At 38.2% G+C, this 24,666-nt stretch overlaps 2 protein-coding genes across 3 annotated transcripts; one reads left to right on the top strand and one right to left on the bottom strand.

The window, feature by feature from the left end:
• Positions 1–1,424: 1,424 nt before the first annotated feature.
• Positions 1,425–12,805, bottom strand: LOC127636728 (T-complex protein 1 subunit theta-like). Of its 2 annotated transcripts, XM_052117422.1 has the most exons (16): positions 12,654–12,805; positions 10,829–10,919; positions 10,668–10,747; positions 10,394–10,543; positions 9,464–9,644; positions 9,213–9,274; positions 8,972–9,109; positions 6,429–6,607; positions 6,206–6,272; positions 5,891–5,978; positions 4,559–4,674; positions 3,038–3,109; positions 2,790–2,954; positions 2,547–2,666; positions 2,296–2,424; positions 1,425–1,839 (listed from the first exon to the last, which is right to left on the bottom strand). In XM_052117422.1, exons 1-15 carry the CDS (start codon positions 12,711–12,713, stop codon positions 2,317–2,319), a joined length of 1,677 nt encoding a protein of 558 aa, XP_051973382.1. In that variant the 5' UTR covers positions 12,714–12,805; the 3' UTR covers positions 1,425–1,839; positions 2,296–2,316. The 2 variants fall into 2 exon arrangements, with proteins under 2 accessions (XP_051973382.1, XP_051973383.1); XM_052117423.1 differs by lacking the exon at positions 2,296–2,424 and having other exon boundaries at positions 1,431–1,839.
• A 1,612-nt stretch (positions 12,806–14,417) lies between these two features.
• Positions 14,418–24,482, top strand: LOC127636736 (MAP3K7 C-terminal-like protein). The gene is made up of 5 exons (XM_052117431.1): positions 14,418–14,666; positions 15,184–15,265; positions 17,176–17,234; positions 21,540–21,655; positions 23,389–24,482. The coding sequence occupies exons 2-5, from the start codon at positions 15,190–15,192 to the stop codon at positions 23,567–23,569; spliced, it is 432 nt and encodes a 143-aa protein (XP_051973391.1). The 5' UTR covers positions 14,418–14,666; positions 15,184–15,189; the 3' UTR covers positions 23,570–24,482.
• Positions 24,483–24,666: the final 184 nt, after the last annotated feature.

The following is a 24,666-nucleotide window of genomic DNA, read 5'->3' as shown; positions in this document are numbered from 1 at the left end:
TACTGTATGTATATATATACACACACATATATATTGTAATAAAAGGTTAGGTAATAGAATGATGCCTTTTCAACAATTTTTTTCAAGGGACATTTTTGTCACCACATTTTCATAATTAATCTGGCTTTAAAATTGGAATCAAATACTGCAGGGTAAAAACACAAAAAAAAGCTAAAACCAGCCTAAGCTGGTCACCGAGCCTGCCTGACCAGCTAGAAATTGCCCAAAGCCCCTCTAGGGCTAGCCTGGTTTTAGACACATTTTTTAGCAGGGAAGTCTTAAAACAAAAATGTAATTACTAGTTATCATCACTACATTGTAAATGCTTTTAATGATAGATTAGCTGATGTTCTGTAGATTTTGAGGCAGTTTAATGTTTAAGGCAGAACAGCAGTGAGCATTGCGTTTAAGTGCACATCATCTTCCTTAGTTAGAAATATAATTTCACTCAATTACAGTGAGGCAAACTTGTTATCAGTCAAGTAGTCATATATAAACCTGCAAGGTCACAGGGTTTTACTTTTTGGAAAGGGGTGAATGATCCCAGCCTCAGTTATAGTTATGACGATCTTTGCTTGATCTAATAATGTCTCTTCATAAGTGCATTGAAGTTCTCAAATCATTATAATACACTGTGATATTATGTAACTGGGTGGATAAATTACTGTCATGTAATTATGCAAACACAATGTACTCAAATTACAGATTGCCTTCACTCGTTTTCCTATTTGAGCAGGTCATTCAAGTATGCCTCATTTATCAAATTAGACTCAAACATTTATAAACGGCTAGGATTATTCCAGGTTCAATTCAAGTTGATCAATCGACAGCATTTGTGGCATAATGTTGATTATCACAAATAATTATATAGACTCATCCCTCTTTAAAAAAGAAGAAACCGCGAACTTCTAATTACAGTGAGGCACTTACAACTGAAGTGAATTGGGCCAATTTTTGGAGGGTTTAAAGGCAAAAATGTGAAGCGTATAATTTAATAAAAACTTACATTAATTCTTTTGTTAAAACTGGTTTATTGTTTTAGATGTAAAGTTGTTTAAATCATCATTTTAGGGTTTGTTTACCATCATTATGCCAACTAAGTTGTAAAATTGGCTGACTTAGAAAAGGTAAGTGCATTTATCTCACAAAAATCATGTTAACACGCATTTTGTTTACATCTTGTGGCTATACTTTTAAAAAAGAGGTTTTTAACATTACAGATTGGCCCCCCATTCACTTCCTTTGTAGGTGCCTCACTGGAACCCAGATTTATTTATTTTTTTAATGCTTTTTAGAGAATAGGAACAAGTCAAAATAACTTTATTTTTGGTAATCACCATTATGCCACAAACATAATGGAGCTTAACTTGTACTGAACCCAGAATATTCCATTAAAAGGTGAACTCAGTAGCTGTAAATAACTTCTTTATTCAAATGACAAACATCATTGGTCACAAAACTGATTTTGCTAGAATATGTAACTCCTAATGCAGCATCTCACCATTAAGGTATTCCATTTTGTTTTCAAGAATTCCAAACTCAAGGCAGGAAGTGTTTACTTCATCAATCAGGAATGTATAAAAGAAAACAGAGGCATGTTAACAGCTCAAGCGGCTTTTATTTGGACCAGAAAAACAGAACAAAGCCACCTATTGTTAGTTGCTTCTCTGAAAAAAGATACAAAAGAATGAGGCTACATTTTAAATACACAACACTTGCAAAGCCAAGACAGTGTGGGAACATGGAGGAACACACAGGCTAGTGACATCATTCATCATCATCCCAGTCCTTCTTTCCTTGTGGAGCTTTGGGTCCGCCAGCTGGCTTGGCCATGATGATCTGAGGGATGAAACATAGCATATTTAGACACTTACAGTGTATAAACAATCAATATTGTTGTTTCAATGCAAACGTTAGCAGTGTTGTGGGTCCCTAGGAGGAAAAAGTGCTTTTAGTGCATGCGGCATGCAAGTAAACCGTGCCAAAATCCCAGGGGAGACATTATTCAAAACAGAGATCAAAACAATCTTAAACATCATCAGCTGTGATGTAGTTAGTGTGATGTTTTGAATTGCAAACCAGATAGAAAACTTTGTAAGTCTGGAACATAGGAGTCAATATAAAACATTTATTTTTCGAGTCAAAGTTCATGTCAATTACCAAGTAATCTGAGACCTAAAACCTGTCACTTATTAAAATCAAGCAGAATCTCCACATTGTTCATGCAGCATAATCTGAACCCCCTCCATCACTCCTGTGGTTAAGCACTCCAAACAGTGGCGTGTTTTTGGGCACCTATGTTTTTTATATTTCTTATCAATGATGCGTGTCAAATTTGTCTGGCTCCTCTTCCCAACTGTCCTTGTCCCAGTGTCCTTGCTGTTTAGGGGCTTTGGGTCCCCCTGCTGCCTTTGCCATAATGATCTAGCATACACACATCATGTCAGAAAAATAAACAAACTAACACACCACCTAAACTGACACAAAAGGGAAAATATTGATGGGATAAGAAACTGAACGGACACACGAATATAACTGCATGGTACCTGATCCACACGGAGAACGGTGATGGCAGCGTTTGTGGCCAGTTTAATGCCCCATTGTTTGACCAGGAATGGATCGAGGATGTTGGCCTCCATCATGTCTCTCACAGCAGGTCCCTCACCCTAAACATTGTTTGAAAAATCCATATTCGTCAACACCACCTTAAAAACATGAGAACTATTTATACTAGATCTATTTCTGAACTGAGGTTGCCTCAATATCATAATTTACTGTAGACTCCTTACCTCAATGTCAAAGCCTATGTTCTTGTGGCCTTCATGGTGAGCAGCATACAGTTTGGAGATCAGCTCATTGCCCTTCACGCCAGAGTTCTCTGCCAGAGCACGAGGAAATACCTCAAACGCCTCAGCGTACTTCTTGATTGCGTACTGCTCCAGGCCTGGGCAAGACTTCAGAGGACATTAAAGGATCTCTTAAACTACAGTTCAGGCATTTTGTAAACAGCAGAATGAAATTAGGTTTATTTACTCACTTCTCCATAGGACGTTAGGTGTTTGGCGAGCTCAATTTCAGTGGCACCAGCACCAGGACAGAGACGCTTGTCCTGAGAGGAAAACAATTCTGTTAATGACCGTACTTACAGTTGAAAATAGAGATGTCTTAATATATAGATTATTGATCGGCACATTATTTTGTCGATTTACTAAAATGAGCTGACGAAGCCTAATTTGTGTGCTTTCCAATTCACTCAGTTGGCCTTCTGTTCAACAGTCTAGTGTAATAAAGTTGGGAGACCACAAGAGGATGAGATAACATTTACTGAAGCCAGACACGGGTAGCAAAAACATCGGTAAAACACACAAAGGATGAGCTGATGTGGCGAAGCAGATGGCAGTCCAAATTTACAAAGGTTTTTGAACTTCTTCAAGAATTAAAGTCAAATCCAGTGTGTGCTGAGTGAATCCAGCCAGGTCTCCTAAGCAATCAAATTGGCCCGGTTGCTAGGGAGGGTAGAGTCACATGGGGTAACCTCCTCTTGGTCGCTATAATGTGGTTCTAGCTCTCGGTGGGGTGCGTGGCGAGCTGTGCATGGATGCCACGGAGAAAAGCGTGAAGAATCCACATGCGCTAGGTCTCCGCAGTAATGCACTCAACATGCACGGATTGATGGTCTCAGATGCGGAGGCAAATGAGATTCGTCCTCTGCCACCCAGATTGAGGTGAGTCACTACGCCACCACAAGGACTTAAAGCACATTGGGAATTGAAAATTCCAAAAAAAAATAAATAAAAAAAAAGAATTCAAGTGATGTGATGAGTTGCAGGTCTGTGTATGAAAGAGTTGTCTGTTACTATGCAATTTCTTTGTGTGTAGCCTTGAATAGGTCTTTCATTCAGGCTGTTAAACCACAAAATGATATACTTGTAGCTGAATTGTGTAGGGTCTATGAAAGAAACATATACACGACATCTCATCCAGCGATGGCTAGAGTAACTCATCTTTGTCCTTTGATATTGATTTGGGTTGAATTTAATGGAAAACTATACCTATGCAGATAATTAATTGTTTCAAATTTTAAAACGTGCTATATCGTCCACCAGACGCATCCAGCGACCCCCTTTAATCCTGCCGCTCAAACCTAACCTAAGTTGTGTTGAGAAATATGTCTGAAAAGAGAAAAACTATTGTGCAACAAGCAAAAATATCCCAATATATGTCAATAATCATAGGGAAAATCTTCAGATTATCAATAGCCCCTCTCTCACATACAGCCTTTTCCAGAAAATGTACAGTATTTTTCAAATTAGTGATCATGTGTGAACAGGACCTTTTTGAAAATACTGGTAAATTTTGCTCTGGCAAATTCCTAAGAGAAGTTGTATCATAAATTTCCATACTGGTAGTATGGAAACAATTTTCCTGTAATTTACCTGGTTGCATGTGTGAAAGGGGCTACTGCACGTAAAAGGCATTGATCCCAAGCCTAGTTGAAAACATTATAAATGCAAGCGGTTTTGGAAGAGAGTAGATAGTTAGTTTTAAACCAACTCACCTTAACAAGGACTTTAAAGGTGTTAACTCCATCATCAATGGCCCGCTCAATATCATCCATCAGATTATCTGTGGACCCTCGAATTACCAAAGTAGAAATGGCGCCATCCTCTTTATCTAAACAAAGGAGAAAAAAAAAAAAAAAGTTACATTGCACTAGCATGTACAAATCCTAAAGGATTACATCACTGCAAAACCAAACAAAAAAAAAATGTATTAGTTAATCAGGCTCTAAAATGTGACAAAAACATAAATCTATATGGTACATACATTTATGTCTGCAAAAAACATCAATATAGTTAATTAGGACAATTGGGAGAAAAGCACAGAAACTTTCATGACATTTTGGGACATATTACACCTCAAAATCATAAACCAAATGGAGAAAAATAAAAAATTATATTTTGTTAAAGAAAATAAAGCATATATTTAGGACCAATTTAGATAAGTATATCTTATTTAATTGTCAAGTAAAACTGCAAGTATACATCATGGTAGTATTTATGTAAAAAAATAAAAAATACTGCCTGGACAGGATGGTTTTAATTGCTATATAACAATAACGTGAATGTGTACACATATATTAATTAAAATAACTATAAATATAAAAACATAATAAACATTATAATTCAGGTAATTAAATCAAATACATTTTTGGCAGCAAAATTAAAGCATTTAGAGAAAAACAAAAAATGGCTTACAGTAAGTCAAAATGTAGTTTTTATGATCATTGCCATATCATTGAAAATAGCCCTATTATTTTACTACTTCCTCTGTGCTATTTTTAATTGTCAGACAGATGCTTTTGGAGTGCCTTGCTATGGTTGCAACGCATCTCACTATTTTTCAGCATCTCTAGTCACACAAGCTGTGCTTTTAGCATGCCGTGTCAAGTTAAATATAGTTTGAAACTTTGAGAAACCCATCTGGAGAATGCTGCATTCTAGTGTGCTCAATCCAGTCTGTCTTTGTGCACATAAGCAAACAGTGCTGGCTACTGGTTGGTTTGACAAGGTGTTTTGCCTGTACAACTGAAGTTGCACTGACTGCCCCCTACTGCCACAAATTAGTAAAACATCAAGCTTCAATTACTCTGATGGTAGGAACATTCATTTTAACAAAACTTGCATGTGGATGAGGGGCATGACTAATTGGGTTATATTTAACACATTATTTTACAGAATTAAAGTGCACTAAATTAACATGTTAAATCAACAGCCCTATTTTTTTTCCTTTCATTTAGAGGTAAAATATGTCCCAGACATTTCTTCATAAGATTCACCTGAGAACATTGTGCGTTCAAACAAGCGTTTGATTTTTATAAAATCCTTACCATGTTTAAAGACCACAACCTGCGTGTCTCCAACCTCTGACAGGTAAACACTGTCACAGTGTCCCATTTCCTCTGGAGTCGGGGGAATCTATTATCCAGAGAAAAAAAGAAACAAACACAGAAATATTAAAGTCACAGAATGACCATAATACCATCAATGGATTTGTCTCACAACTCATTTTTGCTGCCTTGCATAAATTGGTAACAGTGAATTAAAACTACATATTTCTATTCTGAAAGACAAGCATGCCAACCTTTCTCCTTCCTCCAAGACACTAGTCCAATATGAAAAGGTTGAAAATTAAAAGAACTCACCAGCCTGGGCAACGCTGTGGATCCGACAGTTTTGCATAGTCTTCTGAGGTCCCATTTCGAGTTCAGCCTAGGTAAAGCACACACAGCATCATTCAAAAATATCAGGCATTATTTACAAATTTCAAATCATACAAATTTTCACATTAAACAAACTAATGAATGAAGCACTGTATAAATGTTGTTGGAGAAGGACTGCACAAAAAGGAAGGAATCTGCCTGTTACCTGACTACCATGAGCTTGTACTTATTGGCATAATGAAGAGCCATGTCAGCTACTTTGCCCCCAGTCACAACAACATTGGCCCCTGTTTCAGCAATGCCCTTTACCTGGGCCTCCATCAAGTCTTCTTCGCCTTTACTGAAATTCATCAGCTCCTCTGCATTCTTTATAAGTACTGTGCCCTATGAGACATCAGAAGAAGAAAAAAACATTGAAGGAAGAAAAGCCTAAATAGCCATTTGCCAAAACAAAGATGAGTGATGTAATGCTCCCATGTGCCAGCTATGGGGCTTATGTTGCCAAATTAGAACTACATTAGATTTGCTCTTTATCATGAGAACATATTATGCCCAAAAGTAACTGATACAGTGCATTCAGAAAGTTGTTATTTGGTTGTTATTTTTCTGGATTCCAGGTTAATTATTTTAATTAAATGTTATGATCAAATACATACTGTACAGCTTTAATCTTTGAATTAATAAATAATAAAGCTTTGAATATTACACTTTTATACATATATGCCTGCTTGTGTGTAAAGGTGATGACAGAGCAGAGAGGCACCTCTTATTCATACTGCAGAGCGCAATTAGTACTGGTATACTGTACCACCCTAAAGGGGACCGTAAGTGGACAGCCATTTTCAGGTCTCTCCAGAGATGTTTGATTGGTTCAAGTCCAGACTCTGGCTGGACCACTCAAGGACAGAGCTGTCCCTAAACCACCATTGTGTTGTCTTGTCTGTGTGCTTAGGGTCATTGTCCTGTTGGATGGTGAACCTTCGGACTAGTCTGAGGTCTTGAGTGCTCTAGACCAGGTTTTCTTTAAACATATCTGTATTTTGCTGCATTCAGATTTCCTTCAACCCTGACCAGTCCCCCAGTTCCTTATCACTGAAAAACACCACCACAGCATGATGCTACCACCACCATGCTTCACCGTTGGGATGGTATGGCGCAGGTCATGATCATTGCCTGGTTTTCTCCAGACATGGTGCATGGAATTGATGCCAAAATGTTCAATCTTCGTTTTATCTGACCACAGAATCTTGTTTCTCAGTTTGAAAGACCATTAGGTGTTTTTTTTATGTGTCTTGCACTGAGGATAAGCTTCCGTCAAGCCATTCTGCCATAAAGCCCAGATCGCTGGAGTGTTACAGTGATTGTAGTCCTTCAACAAGATTCTCCCATCTCCACACATGATCATCAGGTTCTTGGTCACTTTTCTTACCAAGGCTCTTTTCCCCAGATTGCTCAGTTTGGCCAGCTCTAGGTAGAATCCTGGTTGTTCCAAACTTCTTCCATTTAAGAATTATGGAAGCCACTGTTCGCCCGCCACGAATTTGCATCTATTCACGTCTTAACTTTGACTTTGTATGTAATCGCACAGCGTGAAATGCTCGATTCGCTTTGTATGTGAACTCAACATTAGGCTGCAATATAACCAAATGTGAAACAAAATGAAGGGGTCTGAATACTTTCTGAATGCACTGTATTTAAATTGTCCGTTTCTATAAATAAAGCTTAAAAGGTGAAGTGTGTAACATCACCTTTAATTTTCTCCTATTCTAGCTTAGGTTCATTTTCTCCAAAACTGTAACACTGTGGTGCTATAAAAATAAAGAAAATCTCTCTCTGTGTGTGTGTGTGTGTGTGTGTGTGTGTATATATGTATATATATATATATATATATAATATTGTGATATAGATTGTTAATTGTGATATAGTCAATTAAAAGTTAAACAATCTGTTTGTAAACAATTGTTGGAAAATTAATGTAAAATCTGTGGAGTGGTTAAAAAATGAGTTTTAATGACTTCAAACAAAGTGTATGTATACTTCTGACTTCAACTGTAGCTCTCTCAGACAGACAGATTCTTCTCACCACAATTGTACAGAGTGGTTATCTGAGTTACCTTAGACTTTGTCAGTTCAAACCAGTCTGACCATACTCTGTTGACCTCTCATCAACAAAGCATTTCCATCCACAGATCAGCAGATAAATACTCAAACCAATAATCCATACAATTATCTAAACAGCCAATTGTGTGGCAGCAGTGCATCAAGACGTTTCAGTTAATGTTCACATCAACCATCTCAGAATGTGGAAAAATGTGATCTCAGTAATTTCGACCATGACTTGATTGTTGGTGCCAGATGGGCTGGTTTGAGTGTTTCTGTAACTGCTGATCTTCTGGGATTTTCACACACAACAGTCTCTAGAATTTACTCAGAATGGTGCCAAAAACAAAAAACATCCAGTGAGCAGCAGTTCTGTGGATGGAAACACCTTGTTGATGAGAGATCATCAGAGAATGACCAGACTGGTTCAAACAGACAAAGTCTACAGTGACTCAGATAACCACACTGTACAATTGTGGTGAGAAGAATATAGTCTCCCGTTGTTTTGATGGCACGAGGGGGACCTAAAAATATTAGGCAGGTGGTTTTAATGTTGTGGCTGATCAGTGTGTGTGTGTAGTATATATATATATATATATATATATATATATATATATATAAATATAACTAGATATAGTTTTTTCATACCTTGGTTTCTGTTACCATGCAGTCAAACGGACAGGAGAAAACCGCTATCTTTGCCTCTTTGACTGATGTGACGTCTCCTTCTGTCTCTTTCTTAAATACCATCCCATGAAGCACTGTAGAAGAGTTCAGCCCACAACCCTACATAAAAGAAAGAAATGACTGACACTGCCACACAAACAAACTAAAATTCAATACATATGGTTTAAAACCATACATAAACAACTCATATGTGACACGCTACCAAAATCTTGCACACTCTGACATTATCGACATTGAAATGGCCAGACTCAGGGAAGATCGAGACTGCCAAAATAAAAATAAATAGAGTGTTATTTTGTGATTTTATAATGCAGATGACTTGAGTGACAAAATCATCAGCATATTATTTATTAAAAGGGTACAAGTATGTTTTTTATGAGATAATTAAACTGAATTAAAAATATATTATCACTTTCCCCAGAGTAACCTGAAGTATTCTAATTTAAGCTTTACCGCAGCCCTGGGCGATGAGGTTGGCCAGGAAGTCCTCATTGCCATACTGTTTGCTCATGACAGCTGTGCGGATCACGGCTGTGGCCTCATCTAGATCATGTAGGTTCTTAGCAGATGAACAGACACAATCGGGCAGAATCTCCAGAGCTTTCTTACATGCCATGTCGTAGCCCTCAATCACCTGGGGGAAAACATTCAATATAATCATGAAATCATATAATCGAGCAAGTGATATGTTTAAAATGATATTAGACTATCGCTGCATCCAAATATCCATAGTCCCCTACCATACAGTATGACAAAACAGTATGCCAATGGAGTAGCATGTCCAAATCCACAGTATTTATATGTAGCAGTAAGTGAGAAATACCCGGATGACCTACTATTTCTGTCGAGATTTTGAAGTGCGGATTGAACAGACACCAAAATCCCTCAGGAACTGAGGCGACGTCACATACAAAACACTGGTTTTAAAGGAACGTTGGTGAATTGTGAGGCAGATGGCTCTTCTCAACTGTAAGTGCTATATATATACACCAAGATAATTGTTCCTTGTGCTTAAATGGTGCTTGTTTAACAAAACCAAAGTAGACGGTTTTGGTAGTTTTCGCGGTTGTTGATTTTACGCCATATATTCAGGCCACGAAACGATGCCAATGTCCCCGGATGAAGTTTGTCTGAAATCTAGTCATACTACTGGCATGTATACTTAAGAGAGCATAATGTTCTGATGGCAGATAAGTGTGTCCTTCATCAAATACAATACATACTGTGACAGTACGCAGTTTTGGCCGCAGCATATGTATATCCCTTTGGCTTGTATTTGCAGAGTTACACATTATGCATTTATCATACAATATAAAACAGATTGTACTGAAGCAAAGCATTGTCCAGACAGTTACGTATTGGATAGATTGGGTGTTTATTGACCTCTGACACAGACAGGCCCATCTTCAACAACTCCTCCGCTAGTTCCAGCAGAGCACCAGCAAACACCAGCACAAAGTTTGTGCCGTCACCTACTTCCTGCTCTTGCATATGGGATGCCATCACAATCATTCTGGCTGCTGGGTGCTGAACCTGGGGAGATGATGGAGACAAAAATCGGTAATGCTCTTTCAAATTGCTTCCAAATTACATAAGATTTCATTCATCATTATGGAATGTGCACTCTTTTTCTTTTTCATTATTACTAATAATTTACCTCCAGCTCTCTGAGAATGGTGGCAGCATCATTTGTGACAAAGAGTTTCTCTAAGTGGTTGATGACCATTTTGTTCATGCCTGTGCAGAATTAAGCGAATAATTAAAATACAATGACATCTCCAAAAGGGATTAGAATGCAATATTAGAATTAAGCCTCACCATTGGGTCCATATGCTGTCCTTGTGGTATGTGCCAATTCCTTGCACGCCTGGATATTCCTGAAAACTGCCTCTTCAAGACCAGAATAGTGCTGATTGCAGAAAAACAAAATGTCAAGTCATTTAATATTTTGAAAACACTTTAAAACATGTTTATAACTGAATGAATAAAGGTAACATTCATTTAATGTTATATGATTTTTAACTTATTTTACAGAATATACATTTTAAGAAAAAAAAAATAAGTCAGTGCCATCAGCTTTTTAAGCTGGCACTTCCTTGATAGTTCACCCAAAAAGGAAAATTCTCCCATCATTTACTCACCCTGATGCCATCCCAGATGTGTATGAATTTCTTTCTTCTACTGAACACGAACAAAGATTTTTATTAGAATATTTCAGCTCTGTGAGTACATACGATGCAAGTGAATAGAGACCAAAATTTGAAGCTCCACAAACCTAATAAAGGGAGAATAAAAGTACTCCATAATACTCCAGTGATTTAATCCATGTCTTCTTAAGCGATCCAGTAGGTTTTATGGTGAGTACAGACCACAAAGTGTAACTTCTTTCTCACTGTACCTCTTGCATTGCATTCTGTAGGCACAATCACGATTTTAAGCTTGATTACACTTCCTAGTGCTTGATGCATGTGTAGAGCATTAGGTAGTGTAATCAAGCTTAAATTAATGATTGCCAAGGAGAATAATGATGTCAAGATTTATAGTGAATAACTATATTTTGATCTGCTCTCACCCAAAACCGATTAGATAGCTTCAGAAGACACTGATTAAACCACGGGATTATTTATTATTATTATAGATTACTTTTATGCTGTCTTTCTGTAACTTTAAAGTTTTGGTCACTTGCGTTGTAAGAAACTACAGAGCTGAGACATTCTTTTTTTTTTTTTTTTTTTTAATCTTCATTTGTGTTCTGCAAAAGAGAGAAAGTCATACACATATGGGATGGCATGAGGGTGAGGATATGATGAGAGGATTTTCATTTTTGGGTTAACGAATGATTAAATAACCCAATAATCCTCAATGAATAAAACAGTAATAAAAAGTAAAAACCTTCCAAAGAAAACAATTAGCAATGTTACATATTGTTATGCTGGAAACAGAAAGAACCAGAAACGAAACTAGAGTCTGTATCCATGATATCTGCTGGGATAATGTTTAACAACACTGTCAGATCTTGGTGAAACAACACTTTTGTGTGAATCGTAAAAAGATACATCTTTAAACAAGCAAATACATTATTTCTGTTGAAATATCATGATTAAATGTTCTGGTCACAGCCCAAATCGCACACAGGAAATGGTCTTATGTCCAGAGATTAACTGCTCATTGATGGTGAACTGTAAATCCTACAATCGTTATTATGCATATTAATAATTTTCTGTCAAGCCAAAAAAAAATAGCCATGTTATGATGCTGAGGTTTACCAAAAACTTTTATTAAGTAATTTCCCGCTTAAGAAAAATTACTTTATTATAGCATAATTAGCAATGGATGTGTGAGATCAGCAGAGACTGTCAGTGGCGTAGGCGCACATGTCTTAAGTTAGTGTGCTTAATTCATTCATTCTTTACTTTCTGAAATAAACCGCCAATTGTCAAACCCAAGATATCCTCGCGTTCATTATATTCTTGCTCTAAATATTATTCCTCAATTGTTTGTAAAGCGTCTGGTGGGTTTTACCGGTAGCTAGACGGAACAGAAGGCCCATGTTCTAGAAATCTCTATACGAACTTACTGGGTGTGCTCTTCAAACAACACAACACAACACAACACAACCAAAACACACATTCAACGGACATACCTTCGCACCATCCTTTAACATCTGGGCAAAGCCCGGAGCTTTGGGAACATGAAGAGCCATTTTGAGCAGATATTGTGGAAATTAAATTGATGCTGCAATGAGGCTGCAGCGTTCTGGAAGCATGCAGCTAAGAGAGAACAGGCGCGACTGCAGACAGCAGAAACACGGATTAAAGATCGCAACAGGGGAGACAGTTGAACACCAGTTGAGTCGATTGACCCCACCCCATCAGAGAAGTCTGTCAAAAGTACATATTTGGTCATTTTGTGTTTAGTTAGCAAGTTAAATAAATATGTCTTCAATTAAAAAACTAAAATTACAGTTCAAATGGTAAAACTATTTTAATGTCAATTTGAATTTTAATGTAATTTTACCATCACATTACTAATAATTTCTCGAAAATTGTAATAAACTTCACTGATTACTTTATTGAAAACATAATCACAATAATTACTTTTAAGTTACTCTCTAAAACACATTAGAATGCAACAAATTCAAAATAATTGTTGTTCATTGTTGATAGAGGAAACACAAACAGAGGTAGGCTACATATGAACATGGGAATTAGTATTTTAAAAATGTATTACATAAATATTATTTGAGAAATCTCTGTAACCTGAGTAATTAAAAAGTAACTACCTTAAAATCAGTAACAGTAATCTGATTACAAAAATAAAATGTAATATAATACACTAATTTCCCCCTTCTTAAAAGTAATTAGATTCATTTAACAAATTATTTTGTAATCAGATTACACTCTTTAATACATTCACTTAAATCAACAATGTTTAAGTAACTATTATTAAACTGTTTTTGACATTGTCTTACTGTAGCTTTTGCGATGCTTATTATTGTTGCTTCTTATTGTTCAGTTTTTATGTTCAATAAAAAGTTTGAGATTTAACATTTATAAACACACATTTCTTAAAATGTATTTCTTGCTACAGTAAAAATTGGTTATTTGCTAAATGTACTTAAATAATAATGAAAAGAGCAAGACATCTGAATTTGTTATAATGAGGTCTTGAGGCTCATAGACCTATAAATTAATACAATTATTATTTTTATTATAATTATATATTAGCCTATGTATAATTGTTGATTTATATCTAATTATAATAATTATATTATTATATAATAATTATTATAATTGTAATTATTATTATTTATTATATCTAATTATAATGTAATATATATTAAATATATAGATAATTAATTAATTTGTTATTATAAGGTATATTATATTATATTGAATTAATTAAAATTAAAATTATATTTAATATATTATTGATGGCCCTGCGATGGACTGGCGACCTGTCCAGGGTGTCCCCCGCCTTTCGCCCAATGTTAGCTGGGATAGACTCCAGCCCCCCGCGACCCTGTACACAGGATAAGCGGTTGACGATGGATGGATGGATGGATACAAAAATGACATTCATTTAATTTTAATTTCTATTTTTAAGTTCTATTCAATCTATTTATTTTATGTATTTTTTATATTATTTTATTTTTAAGAAACCGTGACACTTTTGCCATTTGTATCATGCAATAAATATGTTTTTGATATCTTAAAACAATACTAACAATCACAACATATATCTATAGACAGGATGGAAAACAAAAAAGGAAAAAAATGACTATAAAAATAAAACTAGCTCTGTTGACGTTATAATGTCCGTGTCACTCAAAGCTGATTGGAGAGATGAACATTGTTCTTGTGTAAAGTCATGCCATGAATGCCATTTAATTGGCGTCCGGCTGGCACACAATCAGAGTGGCACTCTGAAGACTCGTGAAGAGCTGTCATGACTTTGACTTTGGTGTTTTGTGAACGTACTTTTGGTTTCTTTGTGTACATTACGCGGATTAAGATTGCTTAAATGCGATACTTTATCAATTCGAGACGTTTTATAAACGCGGCACTGAAGATCTACAAGTCTCAATGGAGCGTCTTTAGCGACTCTTAAAGCTTTTCTGTTTGGGAGTTTTCTTTATTTACGTTTCTACTGGCAGGTACAATTTTTATTCTGTTCAATATTCTTAATATTCAACACATTCTACAATAATACTGTAAAGTTCCAGAATTGTACAGTTTACGTTTGCAGCCTTGTTCCACAAAATTAACACAAAGCATGTATAACATCGGACCTTGTCTTGTGTAATGTGCAGTTTTTGTTCATCAAACTGTCAGAAATAAATATGAGATGATTCATTAAATATGTTAGAACTAATTTCTTATAAAATACCTTATCACTTGTATAGGTATTTCCATATGCACGTTAATAAGACCTCATATTTTAAGTAACACTGATTATTGCAGAGACACTATGCAGCCCCTATAGAAGTATGATGTCAGTCTCTGGCTGGGAGAGGGTTTATCTGCAATTGTTTAACCCCTGGTGTAACTCTGGGCACATGATGAAACCTTGTCATGCCCCTGAAAGTTGGTTGATGACCTCATACTTCTGAGATAAGGCAAAAATAAGGTTTGCATACATTGCAGTTTTATCTGTGTCTGCTCTTCTTCCAGGAATAAATGATCACCTCAACTAGACGAGTCTCTGCAGATAAACCTGAAGTACAAATCGCTTTCAGCCTCGACGAATCCTCAGGTAATTTATCAAGACAGGAATCAGTATGGTAGATGTTTACATGGTTGTGACAAAGAGACTGTGATTGAGAGACTAAAATAGAGCTGCGTCCCCCAACTCTGTGCACAGTCCATATGATGAGTGACTTCTAAAATGGCAACAAGTAAAACCCATCCCAAGCCACTCATGTTGGATCCATTTAACTTTTGCCATCCTTTTCAGAGAAACAGGTGTCCCCTCTATTTTAGTTGATCTCTGGCATCTTAAAAACAAAATGTCTATTTAGCCACAAAGTCAACAGTGCTGTCAAAGTGTTTTACAGCTATTCAGGCAAATGCTTTGATGGCAGCTGCTGCCTGGACATTGCAGCATCGGGTTTCCTTTTTAATACCTCGCTGCTGCATGATTCACTAATTTGCTTTTAGAACACAGGCCTAAATTTAAAAGCATTTATTACTTCACCCTTCGCTGCTGCTTTGACGTACCTCTCACAAAGGTACAATGCAGACTCTGCTAAATGCTTGACGCTAACTACCACCCCTGGAGTCACGAGTTCGAAGGGTGTGCTGAGCGACTCCAGCCAGGTCTGCTGAGCAACCAAATTGGCCCGGTTGTTAGGGAGGGTTGAGTCACATGAGGTAACCTCCTCGTGGTCGCGATTAGTGGTTCTCACTCTCAATGGGGCACGTGGTAAGTTGTGCATGGATCATGGAGAATAGCATGAGCCTCCACATGCGGAGTCTCCGCTGTGCCATGCACGACGGGACACATGATAAAATGAGTGGATTGACGGTCTCAGAAGTGGAGGCAAATGAGACTTTTCCTCCACCACCCGGATTGATGTGAGTAAATCTGCCATCACGAGGACCTACTAAATAGTGGGAATTGGGCTTTCCAAATTGGGACAAAATGGGATAAATATAAAAAAAAAATATATATATATATATATTAAAAGGAGGGATGAATCTATATTAAGTTTTGTCATAATCAACACTATGCCGCAAATGCTGTCGACTAAACTTAACTTGTATTGAACACTGAATATTCCTTTAACATCCATGAAACCTTCTCATTGCACAAAAGGTTCTTTGTAATGGAAAAAGATTCCTCTAAAATAGTTCTGTTAAGAGCCTTTTGCTTTTTGTTTCAGCAGAGCATATAGAACCTAATTCATATTTGCACTTTTTTCTTCTTAGGTAGGGTATGCCCTCTATCTCATAGTTTACTGCTTGTTCATATTGTCTAACAAACAGTGTAGCCCAATCTTGTGTAACGAACAGTCACTGATTCAATCAGCCACAAAGACATGAAATTGTCATGTTCACCTCCACCCGGCCACATTCTGCGGGAATTATGCAAGCTTCTTAATGTGAGTAATGGCTATATCAGGTTTACGATAAGACCTATGTGCAAATTTCATGTATATATAACTTTTAATTGGCCTCCTGGCAGATGCAGGACAGTAAACAGCCCTGTTTTAGCTGGTTGCATCAGAGGATTCCCAGCATGAGTGAGTGAGCCCCACTTGGACACAGCTTGCATGGCGGGAATCAATGCAGACAAGTTGTCTGTCTGCGCGCTCGTTAAAGACAAGTACTTGTGAAGAATTTGGGAGATACTTACTTTCAGTATGTCCATTTAGGATTAAGAGTCCATGGTCAAACGGGTGCCAGATAAATTTGGCTTTTACCATTGAACTGAGACCAGTTTCTTGGGTGATGTTTACCTAGTAGGACCAAGATCAGCATAAACACCTAATATTACAACAGACTGCATATACGGTGACGTCATTGCGGTGCCATGTGAGCTGTGGTATGACTTAGCTGATTAGATGGAGGTGGATGCCACTTCTGAGGCCTTGCAGTGAAGATCTCTAACATTACTTGCATGCTCATACCAGACATGCTGATCTGGCTTTCTTTTCCTCTCAGAGTTGAAAGATGCAGAGGATCCCCTTCCAGCTTTCCTTGACCTTGAGCAACGTCTGCAGGTAAAGTTTATTAATAATGTCAACATAGCCTCTTGTACACTTGCACTGAGCCCCTTAGAGGACAGGGAGGGAATTTATTTTCTTAAATAGTTTTGAGTTCCCTCGCAACCATAGCTAAAATGTGGTATTTGAAGTAATATCATAGTAACCACCAAAGTTTCCATGGATTAACTATAGTAAATATAGTTCAACTTTGATTACTGTAGTAAAACCAGGGCCAGCCTGTCCTACAGTTGAAACAGGCAACTGCCTAGGTCCCAAACATGCCTCGGAGGGCCCTGGAATATGTGCAATGTAAATGTACAAGTCATAAGATTAAGAAACATTGATGACTTCTGTTTTGAAATTCTCCACAGTCCAATGGTTTTGTAGCGTTCACCCTCAGAAAAAAATGCAAAACGCATTAACCTGATCATTTAACATACAAATCGCAATGATGGTAAAAACTAAAAACATCTTATTAGTTATAAAATGAGCTCTGAATAATCACAAAAAGTCAAAAAAATATCTAGTTACAACAAATAAAATAACAGCAGTGTACATAAAATCATCAAACAGTAAAAAAATTCTATGAGTTGTACACAGTGATTTGCATAATGCATTCAAACCGCAAAGCATTGCGGGGTACTTGAGTGTTTGATAGACACAGATTGCACCTTGCTGAATAATGCTCACACGCCTGACAGCAAAACAGGCAATAAGGTATGAAAAATATTGCTTTGTGGCTATTTTAGATTTTGAGTTGTATTGGGTTTCGGTTGTATTCCCTGCCGTGCGCTCTTTGGTCTGTCTCATTTCATGTCCGGAGCATGATATCTGGATCCTGACTTCCTGTCTGGTTTGGTTTCGGTCTGTTTCGAGGTCTGGACAATCGTGCTCCAAGTCTGTCTGTTATTGACGTGGGTGCATCACGCTTATGTCATGTTGGCAGCATGCACTCGAGTCAATAGTTTGTCTGTCTCTTGTGAACGCAGGTGCGGGCCCGGGTCGCAAGCTGTCTTCATGTCAGGTGTGTGTGTGTGGCCGAACTCTGAACTCCGAACCCACACCTGAGCCAGCGCCCGTGCCTGCCATGGGCAACGAGTCAGCGCCCACACCTGCCATGGCCAATGAGCCAGAACCCAAGCCTGCTATGGTCAACGAGCCAGTTCTTGAAGCCTCGTCCGTCCCAGAGCCGGCATCTGAATCCTCGTCCGTCCCAGAGCCGGCATCTGAATCCTCGTCCGTCCCAGAGCCGGCATCTGAATCCTCGTCCGTCCCAGAGCCGGCATCTGAATCCTCGTCCGTCCCAGAGCCGGCATCTGAATCCTCATCCGTCCCAGAGCCAGCGATCACCGTCATGATGGTCGTTCCAAGAACAGTGGAACTCCTGACCAGCAAGGCTGTTACCCTATCATTGCCTGTGCTCACACCCACGAAGACTTTTCCCCTGTCACTGCCAGTGCTTACGACCAAGGAGGTAATTTCCATGTCACTGCCAGTGCCCACGGCCACTGAGGCCATTCCCCCTTCCCTGCTAGTTCTCACAGCTACGGAGGCCATTCCCCAGTCTCTGCCAATTCTCAAGGCCACATAGCACCCCTGTCCAGCGGCCACCGCCCAGTCCTCTGACCCTTGTCAAGTGGTCGCTCCCCAGTACTCTGTCCCCTCTGCCCTGAAGCTGCCTCCCAGCCCGCCAGACCCCACCTCTGCCCTGAGGCCACCTCCCAAACCGGCAGACCCTGCCTCTGCCCTGAGGCCTCCTCCCAGGCCACTAGACCCCACCTCTGCCATGAGGCCTCCTCCCAGGCCGCTAGACCCTTCCTTTGCCCCGAGGCCTCCTCCCAGGCTGTCAGACCCTACCTTCGCCCTGAGGCCTCCCCCCAGACTGCCGGACCCCACTTCTTTCCTTACGTTCTCTCCCTGGTTTCATTCCCTTCCCTCCCTTTCTGTTGTGTGTTCTGCTTTATGTTAGTGCTCGCTTGTCTGTCTTGTATATTGTTTGATGGTCCCATTATGGGGGAGGGGGTGTACTGTCAAGTTCCTGTCACTCAATCAGTCTGGGTTTTTGTCAGATATGACAATTTTCACACCAGGGGTCCATTTTTATGATTTCACCTAGGGCCCCACAAAGAGACTCACTGCCACTGAGTAAAGCCATAATTAGCCCTTGTTAAAATGAACCATGGGTTTTCTACAGTAACTGTAGCTGAACAGTATTACTATAGTAAAACCGTGGTTCCCTTTTGAGATGATAATTTTGCCGCTACATCAGTAGCTGACGCTATGGGAACTCCTATCAGGAGTGACAATCTCTGAAACCTTTTAAAATCTGACAACACTCAAACATTTGAATAGTAATTTTACATATTAATCTTTATGAATAATTTAATGATAATGAAACGATTTACTTAACTTTTTTGTGTTTTTTTTTAAATGTCTGATGAAATTCGAGGTTGTGGTGGTTGTATCAATATTTTTGCGTTGCATATTTTCATACTTTTTTTTTTTTTAATTATTCACACGGTCCAATTCTAAATCTTTATATCCAAAGGAGATTATTTTGGGAACTCGACAATCATCTGTCATTTTGGCGAATTGTGAGCGAAGCATTAACTGCACAGATGCAGATCAGTGATGCTGATGGGCTTATATTTTTGCACATTAATTAATTGGTCACAATATCTTTTTAAACACATTTCGTTACTGTTTATAATAAGTTATTGAAAATAATAATAGTAAAAAAAATTCAAGTCATTGTCGAGTCACTGGTTCTCATGTCAAAGTCAAGTAATTTTCTTAATTTAGTCAAGCAAGTCACAAGTCCTTAAATTTGTGACTGAGTCAAGTCATGGAACTTGATTCCCCCACCTCTGGCGAACACATCAACCATGCTCTGGATGCCTATCACTGTCCTATTGGCTAGTAGGTGTTGCCTTGTGCATGTGAATCACTAGCTCGGAGCTGTGGTAGATGGTTTGCATAGCATTAGATACTGACGCAGTGTCATGTGACCAACTTGAAAGGAGATGTCTCCTTGAATGTTACCTTGGTTCCCTGAAAGACGGGAACGAGGCGCTGTGTACGCAAGCCAATCTACTAATTCCTCAATATTAAGGAACCGAGAGATGTGCTCTCTTCCATGCATTCGGAAATCCTGATTAAATCAAGCTGTGCTCCTGTTTATATGCCCCCGATGACGTGCGCATCAGAGACGGTGCATCAAACTCCATCTGCCAATAGATTGGCGTGATTTTAAAGAACTTAAGAGATCGTCACTCCTGAGAGGAGTTCCCATAGTGGCAGCTATTGACGAAGTGCCTCGTGACCTTTTACAGTCATAACCAAGACGTTAATTTAATCCAAACCATAGTTTATGCCAGAAAATGACAACAACATGGTTACTACACTCATGGTTACTAGTACAATATTAGTTTCACCACTGGTCACTGGTTTTACATGGTTTTTAGCAGGTCATAGATGGTCATTATGGTTGATCATCTTGCCTCCTAATAAGGAAAGTCATAAGTGTTTGGAACAACATGAGGGTGAATAAATGCTGATAGAATATACATTTTTGGCTGATCTTTGACTTTACGGGGTTTGCGTCATATTGTGAAAGGTGTGTTGAAAAAAAACCGCAGAGGCAAAAAAGAGCTAATGTTCAATTTGAATGCCAGAAATACCAAGAGTGAGTGGAGGGTTCGAGGAGCAGGGTGTTACACATATTAATTACACGTACCAAATGGTGTTTAAACTCCATAATAAAAACTCCAGATCAGTGCTGCTTTTTAACATACTAAAAAAAGGGCTGGCATTTAAAGGAACCTTCCCACAAAAATGTCCTTTTATGCAATTGGACATCGTCTTATCTGAAAGAACATTGGTTTGACACACATACACATGGTTTATGAGGTGAGGGGAAAAACAGGGAAAAGTTGAAGCGGTTTGTTTTGGGGAGGATATTTTAAAGGACGGCGTGGCGAGTCATCGTGAAAGCAGAAGTTCCTAACACAAAAGGAATAAAAAGTCAAGAACTGCTTCCACATATTGCGTTCCATCTGTTTATTAAAACCCCTTATGTCAGGTTAAACAATGTTTTTGTGTATATTCCAGAATGTATACTACAATCTAAATATAAAATCACAGAGAAATTGTTCCTAAATTAATTTTCAATCACTCTTATAGCCTTTTAGTTTGACAATGACCTTTGCGGTTTATGTCATATTTATTAGGTATTAGTGTCAATAAAACACTGTTGGTTTCATTAATATAGCCTATAATGTTATCTAATAATGTGATCTTCTGTTTCCCTCCCTCTAACAGCCGGTGCCTCCATGTCGGTCTCTAAAGGAGTCTGTAGAATTGTACAAAGACCACTGCAAGATGGCCAATGAGTTCAACCAAGTCAAACATGAAATCGCCAGGCTAGAAGACAGAAAGTAAGCACTAGTAATAAACACCACTCAAAACAATCTCAGTACATGTATTTTTGTGTAAGAATGAATAGTGATCAAAAATGAAAACTGATCAAAACTCTGTTTGTCTGTTACTTTATGACAGTTTTCTTAAATGTCATGCTGGTCTACTGTCTATGTAATCATGACAAGACCGTACATACTTTACTGTGGTATGCAAGACTTTTTTTTTTTTTACATTCACATAGCAAAACCACACTTTGAAAATGAAAGTGCATATTCAAAGGTTATCCTTCGCATGAGCGTTGGGATATTTTTGGGATGTTTATTGTTTGCGTTATGTATGCTTTTCAATTAGCCACTTTAATTTGCTTTAAACATTATATATATATATATATATATATATATATATATATATATATATATATAAGATTGTGTTGTATGTTTTAGACAATTTGAGGATTATCAGACCAAATTTGAAAGGAAGAGAGATCCTGTACATAGAGAATATTAATGTAGGTTTACTCATTGATATTTTAATTACCTGGGATACCTTGTATAAAGAGCATTACGTTTATTTATAGAGGGAAACACAAGGACTTTCTTGACATCTAATTGTCACCTGTAAATTTCCAGTGTTTGTTCTCTTTTTATTGTCTTTTTTTAACAAGAGAGTAAAACAAATTAAATGTCTCAGATATACTGAGAAGTGTATATTTAGGAATATACTGTAAATCAAATGTGTGCTTTATGATCCAGCACCAGCCTTTGCTGGGTCAATAAAAAAAAGAGAGAGGGAAAGGCCAACACGGAGCGACAGCGGGAGAGTGAGAGGAGTGAGAGGAGAGAATTTTTTTTTTTTACTTGCTGGTTCTCTGATATCCAGAGTATAGCCTGGTCCTCGGTCACTCCTCCACCCTCTAGTGGATGACAACCCCCCGGGTGGATCGGAGGCAGACCTCCGGCCCCTGGAGGCAACATTTTGGTGAACAGGAAAACTCCTCCGCCCCTGGCAGCAGTTTTCCTGTTCTAGGCGGTCCTTTGGGGTGGATGTAGTGCCACAGACTCTACTATGGTGCATCCTTCCTCGTTCCCGGGTTTCGTCACCAATTTAATGGAGTAACAGAGAAAAGGAGGAGGTGAGAACCGGACGAAGCATCTTGATCAACTTGGGAGTTCATTTTTTGGTACAGGCCTGAAGCAGCAAAGCAGCCCCAAAATCATGATGCTCCCTCCACCGTACTTCACCATTGGGATGATGTTTTCATGTTTCATGGGAATTCTAGTACTTGCTGCCATCTAGTGGAATAAAATAAGATATTTTGGAGGGAGATAGAGTGAAACGGAAACAGATTTTGTTTATTTTTTTATTTCTATTTATCATAAGATTATAAACATATACAACATTATTTATGAAAGACTTGGTCTAAAGGCCATGCATAGAGGAGATCACCTGCTTCATGGCACAATGCCATTTTGGTTCATAGCACACATCTAGATTTGATCCTGAACTAGTGGAACAGCTCTGTATCGTCTCCTGGTGCTACATAACATTGACAGTTTTACTTCCTTTAAAATAGCTTTGGGCATGGACACCCAAGCCACATGTCATGTGTTATTTTGACACATATCCTTTCAATCATTATTACATTAAATCTGATCATGTGCCGTTAAAAAGATGATGCAATAACAGATGGTGAAGTGTGAAAATGTATTGCTCTATCATGCTATTACCCTGCTTTTTGTGTTGTACATAGGAAAGAACTCATTGCAGAGATATTAGAAGATGAAAAGGTGGCGATGGAGGGCGCACAGCTGGAGGAGGAATACAGGATACTTGCGGAGGAAAACCGGAATCTGATCTCGGCTCACAGCGAACACGCCCAGCAGCTTGAAAATCTCCGGGTGATCAGTCAAAAGAGACAGGGCTCCTCGTGACCTTTGACATCAGTATTCTGAATCCCTACTCTCCTCCTACTTATAACATCTCAGTGATTTTTCAGTAGTTATATTATGATGTACTGAATTGAAACACTGCTCTTGAATCAGCATTCTTAGACTGAACACTTAATGTATATGCAATATATGTTAAGCTAATATGGGTCCTTGAGGGCCTTTTTTTTTTTTTTTTAGCTCAGACTTCATGTTATTTTTAGTTGTTGACCTAAGAGATCACCAATATTTGTCTGACACAGTATTCTGAAAAGGCTACAGTACACTATATAGCACTTTTTCCTTTGGAAGGGCGTGTGTGAGGACTTATGTGTTTCTCTGCCTACTGAACATTTGAAATGGTGTCAGTTTTACATTCAAATCACTTTGCTGACAAAGAGTAAATTGACTCTTACAAAAAGATTTTACTTTTGTCTCTCTGTTGCATAAACAAGGAATTAATGAATTACATTTCCGTACAGCTATTCAAGTTCAAGGCAGGTGGCAATAGATGTATGACTACATTCCATTGTTTAGTCACTCAGTAATAGGGAACTTGCATTTCGAAATGTGGTCTGCTCATTTTAGGATTGTGAAACCCTTCAAAAATATAAATGGCTGTCATCCCCATCCCACACACAGCTGAAATACCAGTACATTTGTAGTTCCTAATGTATGTTCTCCATTCAGTTTAATAGCAGGTAAATTTGCGTTCTTCAGAAAGGGGTTTAGTTTGTTCAAGCTTAGTTTCCCTTTTCATATACATTTAGGCATTTGGCAAACTTATACAAATAGGCTACAAAGTGATATTAAACAGTGAATTTGGGGTTTGCATATAATCCGTCCATATACCAAGGAATCGAACCCATGACCTTTGCCTTGCAAGCGTTGGCTTTACCATTCTCTACCAATTAAGCAGCAGGACAATAAAACATTTAATTAAAATGATTTAAGATCATCTGGCATGCTTTATTCTGTTTCTGTACATGATTTTTCGTTTCAAATTTTTAACGTGTCAACATGTTAGAAATGGGTTGAGGGTGAAAAATAAGGAAGCAGTGACATTTGTGATTGACAAGACCGAGGGCCAATGAAAACAGGGC

The sequence above is a fragment of the Xyrauchen texanus genome, chromosome 44 (genome assembly GCF_025860055.1).
Source record: "Xyrauchen texanus isolate HMW12.3.18 chromosome 44, RBS_HiC_50CHRs, whole genome shotgun sequence".
Taxonomy (NCBI): Eukaryota; Metazoa; Chordata; class Actinopteri; order Cypriniformes; family Catostomidae; genus Xyrauchen; species Xyrauchen texanus.
This window is presented reverse-complemented; position numbering and strand designations above follow the sequence as displayed.